At 30.5% G+C, this 16,251-nt stretch overlaps 2 protein-coding genes across 2 annotated transcripts in view; one reads left to right on the forward strand and one right to left on the reverse strand.

Annotated features, from left to right (window-relative positions):
• Positions 1 to 1,160: 1,160 nt before the first annotated feature.
• LOC142332987 (uncharacterized) lies at positions 1,161 to 10,452 on the reverse strand. The gene is made up of 4 exons (XM_075379752.1): positions 10,347 to 10,452; positions 5,648 to 5,827; positions 3,149 to 3,314; positions 1,161 to 1,371 (listed from the first exon to the last, which is right to left on the reverse strand). Exons 1-4 carry the CDS (start codon positions 10,450 to 10,452, stop codon positions 1,161 to 1,163), a joined length of 663 nt encoding a protein of 220 aa, XP_075235867.1.
• Positions 10,453 to 12,414: 1,962 nt separating this feature from the next.
• Positions 12,415 to 16,251, forward strand: part of LOC142333045 (uncharacterized) — a 42,825-nt gene continuing 38,988 nt past the window's right edge. Inside the window, exon 1 of the mRNA XM_075379845.1 lies at positions 12,415 to 12,631. Coding sequence (XP_075235960.1) covers positions 12,509 to 12,631 — 123 coding nt within the window. The 5' untranslated portion in view covers positions 12,415 to 12,508. The remainder of the gene's footprint in view (positions 12,632 to 16,251) is intronic.

The raw sequence follows: 16,251 nt of genomic DNA on the forward strand, positions 1-16,251 counted from the left end.
ACAGCCAGAAAGTGACCGTGTGGTGTGCTATGTCAGTGTTATAGGCCCTTAATTTTTTTTGAGGATGACAATGGTCTTGCGATTACAGTGACGTCAGCTCGTTTCGTAGCCGTGCTTGAAACCTTTGTTGTGGTATAACAAAAGAGATTTCCACCGATTCTTAACACAGCCTGGTTTCAACAAGACGGAGCAACGTCACATACTGCACGAATATCGATGGCAGCTGTACGCCGATTGTTTGGACAACGTGTCATTTCACGAAACGGTGACATTAGATGGCCTGCCAGATCGCCTGATCTCTCAGCTTGCGATTAGTTTTTGTGGGGGTCACCTTAAAAGCAAAGTGTTCCACAGTAGACCTGCTACAATGGAAGAACTGAAGGCAAAGATCCGAGAAGCAATTGCGGAAATTCCAGTTGAGATGTTACGTCAAACAGTGAACAATTTAACCAAAAGACTTCGTGAGTGTTTACTTAGAAGAGGAGGTCACCTGGAAGATGTCATCTTTAAAAAATAAACTAAAATGTATGTATCCTAAAATGGCAACATTTGTACAATTACATGAAATAAAATTCATATTCTAAAAAAAAATGTTCATTAACGTTATTTATTTTTTTAAATTTCCCGTTTCTTTGAATCACTCTGTATAATAAAACTTGCTTTATTTCTCTATTTTTGATCATTATTAATGAAAGTTACAATACAATGTTTTCTTTTCGTAATTTTTTAGAAAACATTTTTGAAATTCTCTTTTCAAATAATTTTATTCATCACCCAAATTGAAAATATTCACAATTCTTGTGTTCAAATCATCACTTATCAGATGTCATTCAGATAATCAAAGTTGTTTCATAACCATTTCATGTTGTGGGACAAAAAAAAATGAAACAAGCTTTTTCTGGCATGGTTGGAATAATAACTTAAAAACTGTATCTAGACCATTCAGCATCAAATCTTCGAAATAAAAACACTAAATCTCGTAAAACAAAATATTTTTATTATATAAATTTTGCAGATGTATTATTAATTAATATTTACGTACAAATAATAATAATAGTAAAATAAAAACAATGTTACTACAAAACATGGAAAAAACCAGTTTGGACTTATTCTGCTTAAATTACTAAAAAAAAAAAAAAAATAGTAATTCTAAAAAAATACTAAAAAGTAATTCTGAGTTGAGGATTTGTATATTGTACATATTTTATTAGCGATTCTGATTCTTCACAGACCCACGGTTTACGGTGATGACATGAAACATCATGCCAGTGTACACCATCATTATAGAAGTTATTAAGAATTGCCAAACAACTTTCTGGTGGACCATTTTGTTGTATTTGTTCTCTGTTATCTGGTTGAGGACGTCCAATTCTGCAACAGGTATTAAATAAATATTAAAGATGCTAAATGTGCTATTAAAATTTCATAAACTTAATATTCTATTTGGTTTTACTTAAATTTTTCAAGATAGTAGTTGTATGAACGGTTGACATTGCTCATTTTGCATTTTAAAAAACTGAGTTCTAGAGTGAGTTTTAAATGATAAAAATTAAAATTATTACAAAATGGAACTGTCGATAACAACTGATTGTGGAAAGTTTAGCCAGTGCCAGTGTGATCTTACTGTTTTACTGACAGATGCTGTTCCAACATCACTGATTGATGACTGAACTTCTGTTACACTGAAAAGTACTTTTCTTTGTGTTATTTTTAAACACAAAAAACAGCATGGGAATGAGAATAAATAAAGCGTAAGATATTGGTGGTACCTGAAGAGAAAGAGAACAAAGAAAGACAGAAGATAAAACTACAAAACAAATTTCTTGTAGTTAACTAGCACAGGATGGAAAGACTGGTGGAGAGAGCAAAACTCACAGTGTTTAAACATGTTAAGAGAAATAACATTTGAAAATGTTGAATCGGGAGATAACTGGAAAAAGACCACAGGAGAGGTAGCTAGATAAAGTTAAGGAAGTTATTCACAGTAGGGCATTAAGTTTCTCTAAGGGAAATACAATAAAAAATATATTTATAAAAAACAAATGTATAATAAAGTATTTAATAGTGCACTGATAAAGACATAATGACGTAGATTGTAGAACAGACTCGTAGATAAACATCAGGCTTGAAGATGGACTAGTATATGAGGAATCTTATCATAGTCATTGAGAAAAACTGCAAATGTCTTGGATGATATCAGGAATAGATGGAAAATACATGTTCAATCTACTTTTCCACAAAGGGAACACAGCACTTCTTGATTACCCATGTCTAAGAAAACAGCCACCATTTAGAAGCAGAAAAATATTTACGCGTACATAATTTTGTCTAATAATAAGGAATCGTACTATATAATTTCATAATAACCAGAAAAAAGTTTGGGTGCTATTGCATTTTAAGTAGATGAAATGCCAAAAGGGTCATGTTAAAATCAGATCTTGTACTCGGTCAACAAAAAATTGGTGTGTGATAAATACATACATAGTATAACAAAAAAAAAAAAAATGGTTGAAGAGTTACATCTTACAAACAAATGATTGGAAAAATTGATTTTTATACAATATTCAGACTTGTTCTTTTCTGTGTAATTAATTGCTGTGAGTTTCAATTTATTTGAATAATACCTGAAAAGATTATTCATAAAAGTTATCTGTTTTTATCTCGTTTGCAGTAGTGCGCAACTGTTGTATTCAATAACTTAAGGTTTTATAAAAAAAAAAAGCTGCTTAGTTTTATTTATGTTCTAAGAATTTTGAAGCCTTTCAAATGATTTTTTTTTAATATTTAAACAACAAACTCTTAATGAAGCTAATGGAATGTTGAAAATGCACCGAAGAAGAAGTAGGCAGATAGCAGGTTACTATTTAATTTAATTTTTTTTTAATGCGTAATTCTTACAGATTTGTTTTCAAATAAATTGCAACTTACAGAAAAGATCAAGCTTTCTACGATATAAAATTCAATTTTTTCTATCAAGTTATTCAAAAGACAAAATTCTTCAAAGAGCATGCTCTTTGTTATAATCGATGATAATTTACCTTCTATTTAAGTAGAAAGTAAATTTGCTGATTACCAGGTCTAAAAATATGTTACATTTTAAAACTTTTATTTGAAAGTAAAACATTTAAAATATTATTAGGTAGCTTACCCGCCAGATTGACTCCAATCATTTTGAGCTCTATCAGTTGTCGGAGAAAGTTTTTGTAATTCAGAACTCCAAAACCAACCATTAATATTCGGTGGTTGAAGATCAGGACGTTCACAACCCTTAAAGTCACACAATCTTCCTGAAGTCCAAATATATTTCACATTATCTGAAGCAAATTAGAATTGAAATCAAATAATAACTGATTTGTAAATATCAAATAATTTTATTTTTTTTGTAGAGCTTGTTATTTTGTTGCATTATTAAAACATTATATACTTCATGCAAAAACTATAAAAATCGGGTAGGGAAAATAAATAAAATATCTTTTTATAAGAATCTTTAGTGGAAAGGTAGCACCTCCTTTCATCTAAACATTCTTCTAGAATTGATAAAATACTTTTAACTGAGTTTTTATATTTCATGCCCTATTAATACCAAATAAGTAAATATTCATTTAGTAGTTTATTCTGATTAGAATAAAATATTACATTATACAGAGTGATTCAAAGAAACCAACACAATTTTGAAAGTTGTGTTGGTAGACGTGGGCGATTGGTACCACTTGATAAGTGGCGCCAGCCTCTCTAACCTAACCTGCCGTTTAGTTGTCATGGATCCTTGGAGTGGTGCGCAACGTGCATTTGCTATCAAAGCGTTTTACAAAAACTATGACAGTGTGGAGGGAGCGCGTAGAGAATTTCGCCGTCATTTTAATCTGGGACGGCACGATCGTGTTCCATCAGCACATGCAATTAAAACATGGATATCTAATTTTGAGGAAACCGGTTCGGCAATGAAAAAGAAACCTCCAGGCCGTGAGCGAACCGTCCGTACACCACAGAATGTTCAAGCTTTACAAGATGCTGTCACACGAAGTCCACATCGGTCAATCCGTCGTCTCTCAGCATCTTTACAATCGCATAGTTCAAGTGTTCGAAGAATGTTAGTGAAGGACTTGCAATACCATCCGTACAAGTTGCAGATCGTCCAGGAACTGAAACCGAACGATGCAGTTGTGCGAGCACAATTCTGTAATGTAATGCTTCAGAAGATAAACGATTACGAAGAGTTTATTCACGAACTGTGGATGTCAGACGAAGCGCATTTCCACCTCAGTGGATTTGTTAACAAGCAAAATTTCAACAAGACGGAGCAACGTCACATACTGCACGAATATCGATGGCAGCTGTACGCCGATTGTTTGGACAACGTGTCATTTCACGAAACGGTGACATTAGATGGCCTCCCAGATTGCCTGACCTCTCAGCTTGCGATTAGTTTTTGTGGGGTCACCTTAAAATCAAAGTGTTCCACAGTAGACCTGCTACAATGGAAGAACTGAAGGCAAAGATCCGAGAAGCAATTGCGGAAATTCCAGTTGAGATGTTACGTCAAACCGTGAACAATTTAACGAAGAGACTTCGTGAGTGTTTACGTAGAAGAGTAGGTCACCTGCAAGATGTCATCTTTAAAAAATAAACTAAAATGTATGTATCCTAAAATGGCAACATTTGTTCAATTACATGAAATAAAATTCATTTTCTAAATAATTTTTCATTAACGTTATTTAATTTTTTAAATTTCCCGTTTCTTTGAATCGCTCTGTATATGAATACATCATATGAAGAATGGTAGGGGTGATGTTCTACTAGTCTAAAGGTAACATGAACTTACTGCTCAAATATTTGCCTGGAACAATCCAGGGAAATTTCGAACTGAGTTGCATTTAACCATACAGATTCTTATGATAGTGTCTCAGCCTTTTTCCTGAAAGTCCAAGGTTCAAATCATCAGACGTGGAATTTTTTCATATACTATAAAATGTCCATTTCATATTCCCATGGCTCAAACTTTTAGCTTGAATTAATCATAAAAAAAAGTCTGTTCATTTAATATAGTGTTTTTTTTTTTTACTTCATAATATTTAATAGTGTTAAGGTAACAAGATTATTAATGTTAGTTTGTTTGTATTTTACACATATGAAAAACATTGATGTGTTGCTTTAAACAGTTTAGACTGTTTATTGTATCATCTTTGAAGCTGAATCCATTTGTCTAACATAGAACACTGTGCATTCAGATCAGCTCAGTTTATACTCGTATATTTGGTAGAAAATGTGTTTATTTGGTGATGATGTTTCATGAGTAATGTTTTTTTTTTAGTTCAGATTGCTATATTTTGGATGGTCGTTTTAAATTTGTGAACTCTGTTTTCTTGAGTTTTTGTTCATATATTTTATGCGGTGTATTTTATGGAAATGAGATGATGAGTGTACCTACAGAAGTGACTGAAGTGTTTTGATATGAGTTTTTAAAACTTAAATACATAAATCTACTTCTTTGCCATTAAAAAAATAATTGTTTCATATAATTAGAAAATGTATAATATTGATTGAAATGAATTTTTGGGATGGGAGACAAGCTAGAAGAAAATAATAGTAATAAATCATTTAAAAATTCTCCTTTACATAAAATTGGATTGATGAAAAGCCCACTTACCTCTAATTAGGTGACTTTTAATGTAATCATTTTTATTAGACATTTGTAAACTAACAAGATCCATACATCTTGTACGACACCAGTTTCTAGCACCCAACCAGTCTTCTTCTTGTTTGTCAGTAGCCTGATCTTTCCAAGAAAAATAATATCCTTTACCTTGAAACTTCTCGTGCAATTTTCCTGTTAATAATATTAATGAAATTTTATATGTACGTATATATTGGTATATTCTAAAACTTTTCAACAAAAATAAAAAAGATCTATAAGCATTTAAATTAACATTTTAATTTATTTATTAACTTATTCTGATCATTATAGTGAACTGTAACAAAATAAAATAGTTAATAAGAATAACAATCAACCAAGAAAACAGTCAAACAAAATGAATGGATTCCTTTTTAATCATTTTGGTAAAACTAAAAATATTTTCAAAAATACATGCAATGACAAAATATTATACAGGCATCGCTATGTTGGTGATATCATGTTCTGGTTCAAAGGAAACATAATACAGTATCATATATCAACAAATTATGCCCCATCTACTTTTCATTTTAGAATATATAGATAAGAAATCACTCAACTTTATTGACTTCATGTTCCAAACAGATAACAAAGGAACCTAATGAATATTGTACCAGGTGATTCCATAGTAAAGGGAAATAATTTGGGAACTGATACTAGTGCTTCTGATACTTCTAAAAACGCTTTGTTATAGACTTACAGCTAGCAAAAAACTTCACCCGGATTTCAGTTCGTTCCCCTGGTGAAATGAGGTCATACTGAAATTTTTAAGGCATTATGTAAGGAGGTAAACTTAATGGTTTCTTAAGTGTTTTGACCTGAAAAATCGAATAAGAGAAGTCCCATAACTGTATCTCTCGTAATTATCTTGATATCCAAAGTAAAATAGAAACATTTGGTGATGAAAAACACTTTTTTTTTAGGTTTTAAGTTCAATAACTTTGTTAAATGAGTAATAAATACATAAATTTTATTATCAAAACTTGTAGATTTTAATTCTGAGAAAATTGACTTAATAAAGTTTATGAAAAACAAAAAAAATTCAACTTTTTTTATTAAAAACAAAACTTAACAGAAAAATGTTAACGAATTTATAAAAATTAAAACAGCTATTTTTAATACATCTTGATTCCCCCCTCAAGGGGAGAAGATCCCTCCTTGTAGCGTGTCTGGTCGCTACACCACCCCCTCTGTTCCTTGGCAGTTGTGGCTTTAACGGAGGTCATATTTTTCCCCTCAAACTGAGATCACATTGCACAGTACTCTGTCCGGTCTCATGAGATGCCACCGATGCGAATGCCCCGAGGGACATCTACATCAGTAATTTCGCCCCAGTAATTTTCCCTTCTGAAGAAGACATCAGACACCTAATACTACCACGTAGCCCTGAGGAACTATGTTAAATTCCTACACGCGGAAGATCGAAGTCTCCGCGCCTATCACCACTTTAAAGCCTTAAACTGTAAGTACCCATATTTTTAGTACAATAGATTTAGAGCTTTGAAAAATCAAAATAATTTTAATTTACTTTTTTTAAAAACACTCGCTTTGGTTTATACCGCATCAATTTAGCCGTTTGTAAATTCCACCATTAACATTGATGCCTTTTGAACTTATTCCCTTACATTTTGGCATTGATGCCTTTTCAACTTGTTCCCTTACATTTTCTGTCGGAACCTAATTATATCTTGCGTTCCTTGATGAGGGCAGCAGAGCAGAATGCGAGCGACAGTTCATCACACGTATCCTACGTTTTGGTTGTATACCTCGTATTCATGCATCCCCAAAAACAGTAATCTAAGGGAATAACGTCCGGTGATCTAGTTGGCCAATTTGGCCCTCTATGTATAATCCATTTACCGATAAATTTTTCTAAGAATCATCTTACTTTATTCGTGAATTATGTTGTTGCTTCATCAAATAGGTAGTACATTTCAATTCGTTTCGCCAGTGAGAAATTTTCAAGCGCTGCAAGAAATGCATTTTTTTTTAAATTTCAGATAATTTCTCCCCGAGACACGTTTTTCTAAATGAAAGGTCTTATTATTTGGCTGTCGAGCATGCCACACCAAACGTTCAACGAAGATCGTTGCCGGAAATTTTATTCACTATTACTTGTGGGCCTTTTTCAGACCGTCGATGTGAATTCCACTCGTTATCTGTGCCTTGCGGGTAAAACTAGCTTCATCCGAAAATAGAATGAACGGAATTAAGTAGTAATTATTGCTAACCCGTTGACAAAACTGAAGTGGTCTGTCACGGTCGCCAAGCTAAAGGTACACTCTGAACATGATAAGGATGCAGTCCGTGAGCATCTAATGTCGTCCATACTATACTTTGTGGAATGTTCGAATTATATAGAAATTGTTCGCATGGCCATTGTATGACTAAGCGGTACCACCTGAAGAATATTTTCAGGTTTGCGTTTGAGTACAATAGTACTAAAAATAGCCGATTTAATTTTTACGATTTCTAACATCTTTTGTTAGTTTGTTTTTTTTTTTTTTAATAAAATCTAGTTTTTTTAAATAGACTATTACATCAATTTTCTCAGAATTAAATTCTCTGTAAGTTTCGATAATAAAATTTACGCATTTAATTGTCATTTAACAAAGTTATTTTACTTCAAACCTAAGAAAAATGTGTTTTTTGTCACCACCGAATTTCTCTATTTTAGGTTGGATATCAAGATAACTACGGGAGACATAGTTCTCGGTACAGGTCAAAAAACAAAAAAGGACCTCTCATATAACGCTTTATAAATTTGATTATGACTTCATTTCACCGGGGGAACTGAAATATAGGCGAAATTTCTCGCTAGTCGTAAATCCGTAACAAAATGTTTACGGAAATTGTTTGTATGAATTTTTTCCTATTTCAAACTGAAGAATCAGTTCCCAAATTATTTCCCTTTACTCCTGAATCGCTCTGTATAATACGAATACAAAATTAAATTATGTGTTCTAATAAAACACTAATATATTTACAAGCATATATTCATATGAAGTATAATGTCATCTCTTGGGACTTCCTTAAAAAGTCAAAACATGTTTTCAAAATAAAAAAATTGGCTGTCATTATCTGGTGCCCATAAGACAACAGAATTGTTATATACATAACACAACACGATGCTTCAGTTTATGAGAAATTAATATACTTCTGCAATTTCTAATAGACTGTTGAACCGTTTGAAAAATCTTTCCACCGGTTTATTTAAAATATGATTAAATAATTTTCTTTTACAGAAAAAATATCACTCCGTTGATGCATTTTTAAATAATACAAATTAAAAAAAAAAAAAAAAAAAGGTTTATCTGCATCCTGTTCAACATGTTTGTAAATGTGTATTCAAAATATTTTTTAATAACGGTTTCTGAGTTGTAAATTATCATATATGTGTTAATAACACTACTGATAACTAAATCGTGAAGATACCGGTAATTAGATTTGAAAGGCCTAACCCACCAGGTTGGTCTAGTGGTTAACGCGTCTTCCCAAATCAGCTGATTTGGAAGTCGAGAGTTACAGCGTTCAAGCCCTAGTAACGCCAGTTATTTTTACAAGGATTTGAATACTAGATGGTGGATACCGGTGTTCTTTGGTGGTTGGGTTTCAATTAACCACACATCTCAGGAATGGTCGAACTGAGAATGTACAAGACTACACTTCATTTACACTCATACATATCATCCTCATTCATCTTCTGAAGAATTATCTAAACGGTAGTTACCGGAGGCTAAACAAGAAAAAGAAGAAGATTTGAAAGGCCTGTTGAAAGTAGGAATTCTGTTAGTTTGAAATATTATCATCATTTGATAACAATAAATTTTAAATAAGTTTTAACCCAAAAGCAGATAGAGAATATCCAATAGGATATTTAATAAAATGTAAGATGAAAGTTGAATACCGATCTGTTTTAGAAAGAACTTGAATAAATAGTTGGCTGTTCTGGTCCTTAGACTAATTTTAGAAGGCGTGCTTAAAAGAAATAAAAACATCTACATGGTATTTGCAATTCTGAAGAAGATATTTAGTAATGTAAAAAAAAGGAATAAGAAGTTTAAAAATTTAAGGGAAATCAGGTTAAAATATAAAAAAAGATGAATTATGTCCATCTATTCAAGATCCAAGAGGTGCGATTATTTCAAGATATGTAAGCTCTAACCGAGCTTGCCTGGCTGAAAAGAAAGAAGTGAGACAAGAATATAGTCTGTTCATTGCTTTTCAAGTTGTACAAGAAAAAGCAATGTTATAATTTCAGCAAAATCTGAAATACTAATATAAATACCTTGTTCTCATCTCTAAATAAATGGTTTTTTTTTCTCTCCTGTTTAGCCTCCGACAATCACCATCAGGTATTACTTTGGACAATGATATGTATGAGTGTAAGTAAAGTGCATTCTTGTACAGTCTCAGGTCAACCGTTTCTGAGATGTGTGGTTAATTGAAACCTAACCGCCAAAGAACACCGGTATCCACAATCCAGTATTCAAATCTGTATAAAAGTAACTAACTGCTTTTACTAGGATTTGAATGTTGGAACTCTTGACTTCGAAATCAGCTGATTTGCAAAGACACATTCACCACTAGACCAACCCGGTGGGTCATCTTTTTCTCTCTGCATATTTTTTATTTCATAAACAGTGTAGAAATATAAAATATTAATGAAACTTACTTTGTGCACAAAGGTGTGGTACAGGTGGTTCTAAAATACGTCCGCTTGGAAACTGAGCTGTAGCAAATGCTAAAAATGACAGCAGTGACACAATCTTGGTCAACATCTTTGTAAAAAAAACAAAAAAAAACAGTTCATAATTTTTGTAATTAGATGTGATGATGCAGCTTTTTACTTCTACATGGAGAAGGTAATGTAAATAAAACTGAAATATGTTATAAGTTAGTATCAGTAAAAGTAAAAAAATATTTGCTATAATCTACACTCACAACAACAATTTTTTTTAACTTTGCTTTGTTTCTTATACATCAAGTATTTGTTACAGTACAAATGTTTTAGAAATGTAGTTTTAGATTAAACATTTTTGAAAGGCTAGATTTAAAACTATTTTTATTAAAATTAGTTCATTAATCTTTAAACAATCAATAAAAATTGCTTGTATTTATTTAAATATAAATTTTTATTTTTTACATTAACATAATTCTACAAGAAAAGATATTTATTTAAATGCTACACAAGATAAATTTAATAAATAAAGTGGTGATAAAAATAACCTAAATCTAAAATAATAACAGATTATCAGCCAGTTAAATTTGTTTCCATAGGAAGAATTATATTTATTTATTAAAAAAAATATCTACTGTAATCTTATTAAGTATTCATGTTATAACTTTTAAACTAAATTTAGTACATTTGTGTGATCACTGGGAATAATCTCAAAATAACTGTTAAGCTGTTTTCTAATATATAATATTTAAATAATTAAATTAAATACCAATGAAAAACAAGCTCTGTTGTTCTTTTTTTATTAAGAATCTTTTCAAATGAAATGTTTTTATACTATACAATCCATTGTATAATATAAGAACTAAAATCTGATTTAATTATGTTTATCATGATTACAATCTAGAGTAAAGTAGATAAATTTATACTTTAATTATAATATAATGTAATTTATATTAAATCATGAATTTGTGCAATTACACAAAGTAGAAAAAAATGTTGAATTGCAACTTAATTTGGATAATAAAAATATTATAAAATGCTAGTTCACTACCAGGAAAAATTTTGCATAATTTAAATATGTGAGAAAATATGTGGGAAAGAATTTAATGTGAACTATGTGAGAAAAGTTATAAAAGTAATTTGCTGGTAAGATAAAAATAAACTATAAATATATTCATTAATAGAATAAATGTAATGCAAACAAATATAATAAAGTAATTTTTAATCAAAATCAGTTATCCCATTATTTATTTTATTGCTTGGTGTGTGCATTAAAATATGTACTAAGTAATTCAGAATCTCTAGGAAAAAAAAAGAATTGTTCAGTAATTTGAATGCTTACCTTCAGTATCAAGCAACTACTGACAAATATCAGTGAAAACATGTTATATTTATAGAGTTTGTTTATTTAATGCTAATTCTATTTTTGTGTAAAATTAACAGGGTCGCATTAGGGATGTTATTGGAAGTATTAAAATTGTGAAAGCCTACATTAGTAAGCCTAATATTTGCCCTCTTTATCTATAATGTACATTTCGTAAATAACTACTGTTTTCTTTTCTTAGGGTGTTGAAGTATTGAGAAATGTATGAAAGAGTTATCTTATCGTTTACATTAACAACCACTCGAAAATAGTCAGTTTCCATGTACTTTTAAAAAATGTCTTAAGATAGATAATATCGCCCATCCATTTTAAAATTGTTTTACAAGAAATCATTAGGTTATGTTTTTAAACTTTTAAATTGGGCTGTTTTAGAGATGTACAGTTGAATTCGTCAATATCCTTAAATTTTGACTTTTTGGACATCTGCGCAAGCGCAATTGGTTAAATCAATTTCCGTTCATTTAATGTAGTCCTTAAATAAAACCTGTTATTATTCAGTATTAATTTAATTTCTTATACAATTTGTTGCCGGGGATTTAATATTTAAATGCTTGTTCATTTTGTTTCGTAAAAGTATATTTCTATTAATTGTATACGTAATAATTGTAACAAAATAAAATAAAAAGTCTTTATTAATCCGCCAAAGTAGTTTTATTTCCTATTTTAGTGGAAGTGAAGTTTTGCTGGTTACTGTATTTTAACCGAGAAAATGATAAGTTTGTAAACAATAAAATTGTTTGATTCTGTAGAGTAAAATTAATTTTTACTTGATATGGAGGATGTTTTATTTTGTCGTTTGTGTGCCCTTAAAAAAGACAGATTAGTAGGAATATACGATGACGAAGGTCACAAATTGAACATTGAAACAAAAATAAATAAATGCTTACAAATAGAGGTGAGTCTTAACCTGGTCGGAATGTTAAGTTAATGCTTACTACATAATTAATTTTATTAAAGACAACTGAATTGAAATGTTGGTTCTGTTCTCTAGTTTCTTATTAAAATATGTTTTTTTAAAAATAATTTCTTGTTGAATTACAAACAACCTAAGATATCTGCCATAACCTGAAAGTGGTTAACTCATGTTTAGCTAAAAGTTTCCACCAATAATTTATTAAAAAGGCAAATTTTTGGCCTATTTCATGTTGTGAATTGTGAATCGGTTTTTTACTTGAGTAAATTTCCGGATTGCAAATATTGATATACATATATACTTTTTTAACGAAATTTTGCAGTGTTGTGTACTTTTTCGTTTTTTTGTTGCCCTATGATAATCATGTCAAAATAAAAAAGGATTCAAAAAGTTATAATCTTTTTACAGTTTGTGACAAACATGTTACTAAAAATCATCTCTTGTGTGCATGTTGTTTCATTTATTTATGTAAAGGGAGCAGTAATTTAAATTAAATTAATTCTCTGTTTAGATTAAATAAAAATGCATTAATAAACTTTAAGTTTCTCCCAGTACACAAATGAATGTCAAAATGGATTTAAATGTTTACTAAATAGAATATAATCTTGCATCCTAAATATTTAGAAATATCTTCCAGAAGATCTTTTGAGAACTATAATACAGTTTTATAATGATGTTACACATGTATACTCTTACTGGAGGAGTCACTAAGTGATAACAATCCAGTTTTTAATTAATCAAATAGTATATTTCATTTGTATAATGTTTGTAGTATTTATTTTGTGTAAGATGTAGTTGTTCTTTGTATATGTATGCCCAATTTCAATGAGGTGATTCATAAAAGTTGATTCAAATTTTGTTATTTAACACATTTGTATATATTTCCATAACTGTGGATGAAGGGGTTCCAGTTTGCCTTATATAATAGTATTTTGTGCCATCACTGGAGTTTTAATTTGTGTACTGTGGTTGGAATATCTATGAATTGTGATTTTTAAAATATAGCAGAATCTTGTATTTTGTTTTATATGCAACACAGAAGATCTAACATTCGTGAAAAAGTGTGTGTTTTAAGATAGCAGTGTTTATTATCTGTTTCTGGTTTGTTTTGAAATATGTCTATGTTTATACAGCCATCATATTCCTATGTCCCAAAGGATGGGAAATATTCCTATATGTTCCATAGGAATGACTATACATCATTCCTATTTGTAGGAATTTTATTTTGTAGTTTTACAACACAATTTTCAGCTGTCATGGACTGTGTAACTATCACATACGCTTGTCATAATTAATGGCAGCAATTGACATCATAAAATTTATTATAAAATATCTTTTTTACTCTAAAGATTTTTTAAAATTGGATCCTAAGTTTGTAATTACTTAATACTTTGGCTCACAGGAAAATTAGTGCCCCATCAGAAGTTCAACATTTTTAATCGTGTTTCTTTAAAAAATAAAATTAAAATTTTATGGCTGTTTTTCCCTCCCTTATCATGTTCTCTTATTGTTCATCCAATTTATTAAAATATAGTTGATAATATTTCAATCTATTTTTTACATATTTAAAGTAGTTTTAAGGTCTTTAAACATGTAGGAAACAAGCGGGTAAGTTTCAATTTTTTTGAATTGGTCAAGCAACCAGCTCATGTTTTTGTGGGACACTTCAAATGGATTGACCCCGTAATATGTGGGAAGTGAATCATTTATTGCATTGTTAGATGACTAATCATAATACGTATAGGTGACCTAATATAAGTCACACTTTACTTCTAAAAACAATAGAGCTTCTCTCAAAATAAGTATTCCAGTGACTAGGCTTATTAGGTAAAGTGGGAAGAGAAAGTGGTTACCGTTACCTCCTGTTTTCTTCAACAAACCTAATACATTGTAGCATATCAGCATGCCAATTGTACCCAAATTCAAGTGGTATTGACCCTGTACAAAAGACACCTTCATTCTGTTCATTAAAGAATATCATTGCTCTCATAGGTACCTCTTTTTTCATATACTTTGTATATGGTTACATCCATAATAAAGACTGGAACAGTTTTAAAGCAACTAATTAATACACTCAGTGATTTATAAAACAAGGCAGTGTTGATATATCGTCTCTGTTCAGTAGGGGAAAGCATAAAATATACATGGGGTGTTTGAGAAGTTCATGCGGAAATAATGAAGACAATTTTTATTGAAAAGTTATATTTCTCAACGTAATCTTCTTTCTAAGTCTATATACTTAGTCCAATGGTGCTCAAATTTTTTGATGTTATTCTTACGATTTATACAAATTGTCAAAATAGGCAGATGTTTAAACAGACGTTTGACATTATGCATAAATCTTTCTAACAGACCTCTTCTTTATATTTGGGAATAGTCCACAGGTGCTAAGTTTTGTGAGTAGGGAAGAAAAATTTATTTTTGAAGATAAAAAAACCTTGTTTTTCATCAAATGTGGTCATCGTTTCCTTATTTTCTCATTTAAATGTTCCAGCAAAGATGCATAATATTGCTTGGTTATCATTTTGGATTCTCCAGAGAATCAGTGAAGATTATACAAGCTTTTTAGGAGAGTTTTGCATCTTTCCTGCTTATGGAGTAGTTTTGATGGTAATTATTTAGAAGATAACATTCAAACAAGTAGTTAGGTAACTAATGATTTGGTGTATGTGCTGATCATACATCAACATAATCTAATATTTTCTTAGTTCGGTAACCTCGTCTAATTAACCTTAAATATTAAATTGACCGATTTAAAATGTAAACACAACAGAATATGTACAAATTCCAAACAATACCACTGCCACTACAGGAATATGTAATTTTCTGATTTTTCATTTAAAATTTTTTTTTTTTTTTTAGTTAAAAAACTACAATAAAGCGACACGTTTTTTAAATATTTACAATAACTGCAATGATGTCAACAACATATGCCAAGATTATTGACTTTCGAATGCTTGTCATCTTTCTAAATATTTACCATTTTAACTTCTTTGGAGAGAGTTCCCTGACTCTAATTCACTGTTTTGACTATTCCTTGATTTCAGGTTGGTTGTGGTGTATCAAAATTTCATTAATTATCATGAAGCTGCAGAAAACTTCCTCTTTATTATATTCAGCAGACTGTGCTTAAAAAGTGTTTACTTGTTCATGCTTTTAATCAGTTGTGAGCAAACACAGCACCCATTTTTTGGTCAGTTTTTACATAAATATTCATGTAAAATATGATGCATTCTTTCATTTGAGATTTCCATTGTCTTAGTGATTTCACATGCCTTCAATCTTCTGTCCTCTGTTAAAATATCATGAATTTTTTCAATGTTCTCTGCAGTTGTAACTTCAACAAGTCATCTTGAACATTCAGTCCTGTTTATGTTCATATGACCATTCTGAAAATAACCAATTATTCTAATTGATGGAACTGACACTCTAATATTAATCCAGTTTGGCTTTAGTTTCTTGTGCAGTTTTTCCTTTACAGATTATAAAATCTGATCCACCAAGTTGATGAATGTGTCATCGCAAATCAGCTGATTTTGAAGTCAAGAGTTCCATCGTTCAAATCCTAGTAAATGCAGTTACTGTTATACATTTGAATGCTA

This window comes from Lycorma delicatula, chromosome 12 (assembly GCF_047948215.1).
Source record: "Lycorma delicatula isolate Av1 chromosome 12, ASM4794821v1, whole genome shotgun sequence".
Classification (NCBI taxonomy): domain Eukaryota; kingdom Metazoa; phylum Arthropoda; class Insecta; order Hemiptera; family Fulgoridae; genus Lycorma; species Lycorma delicatula.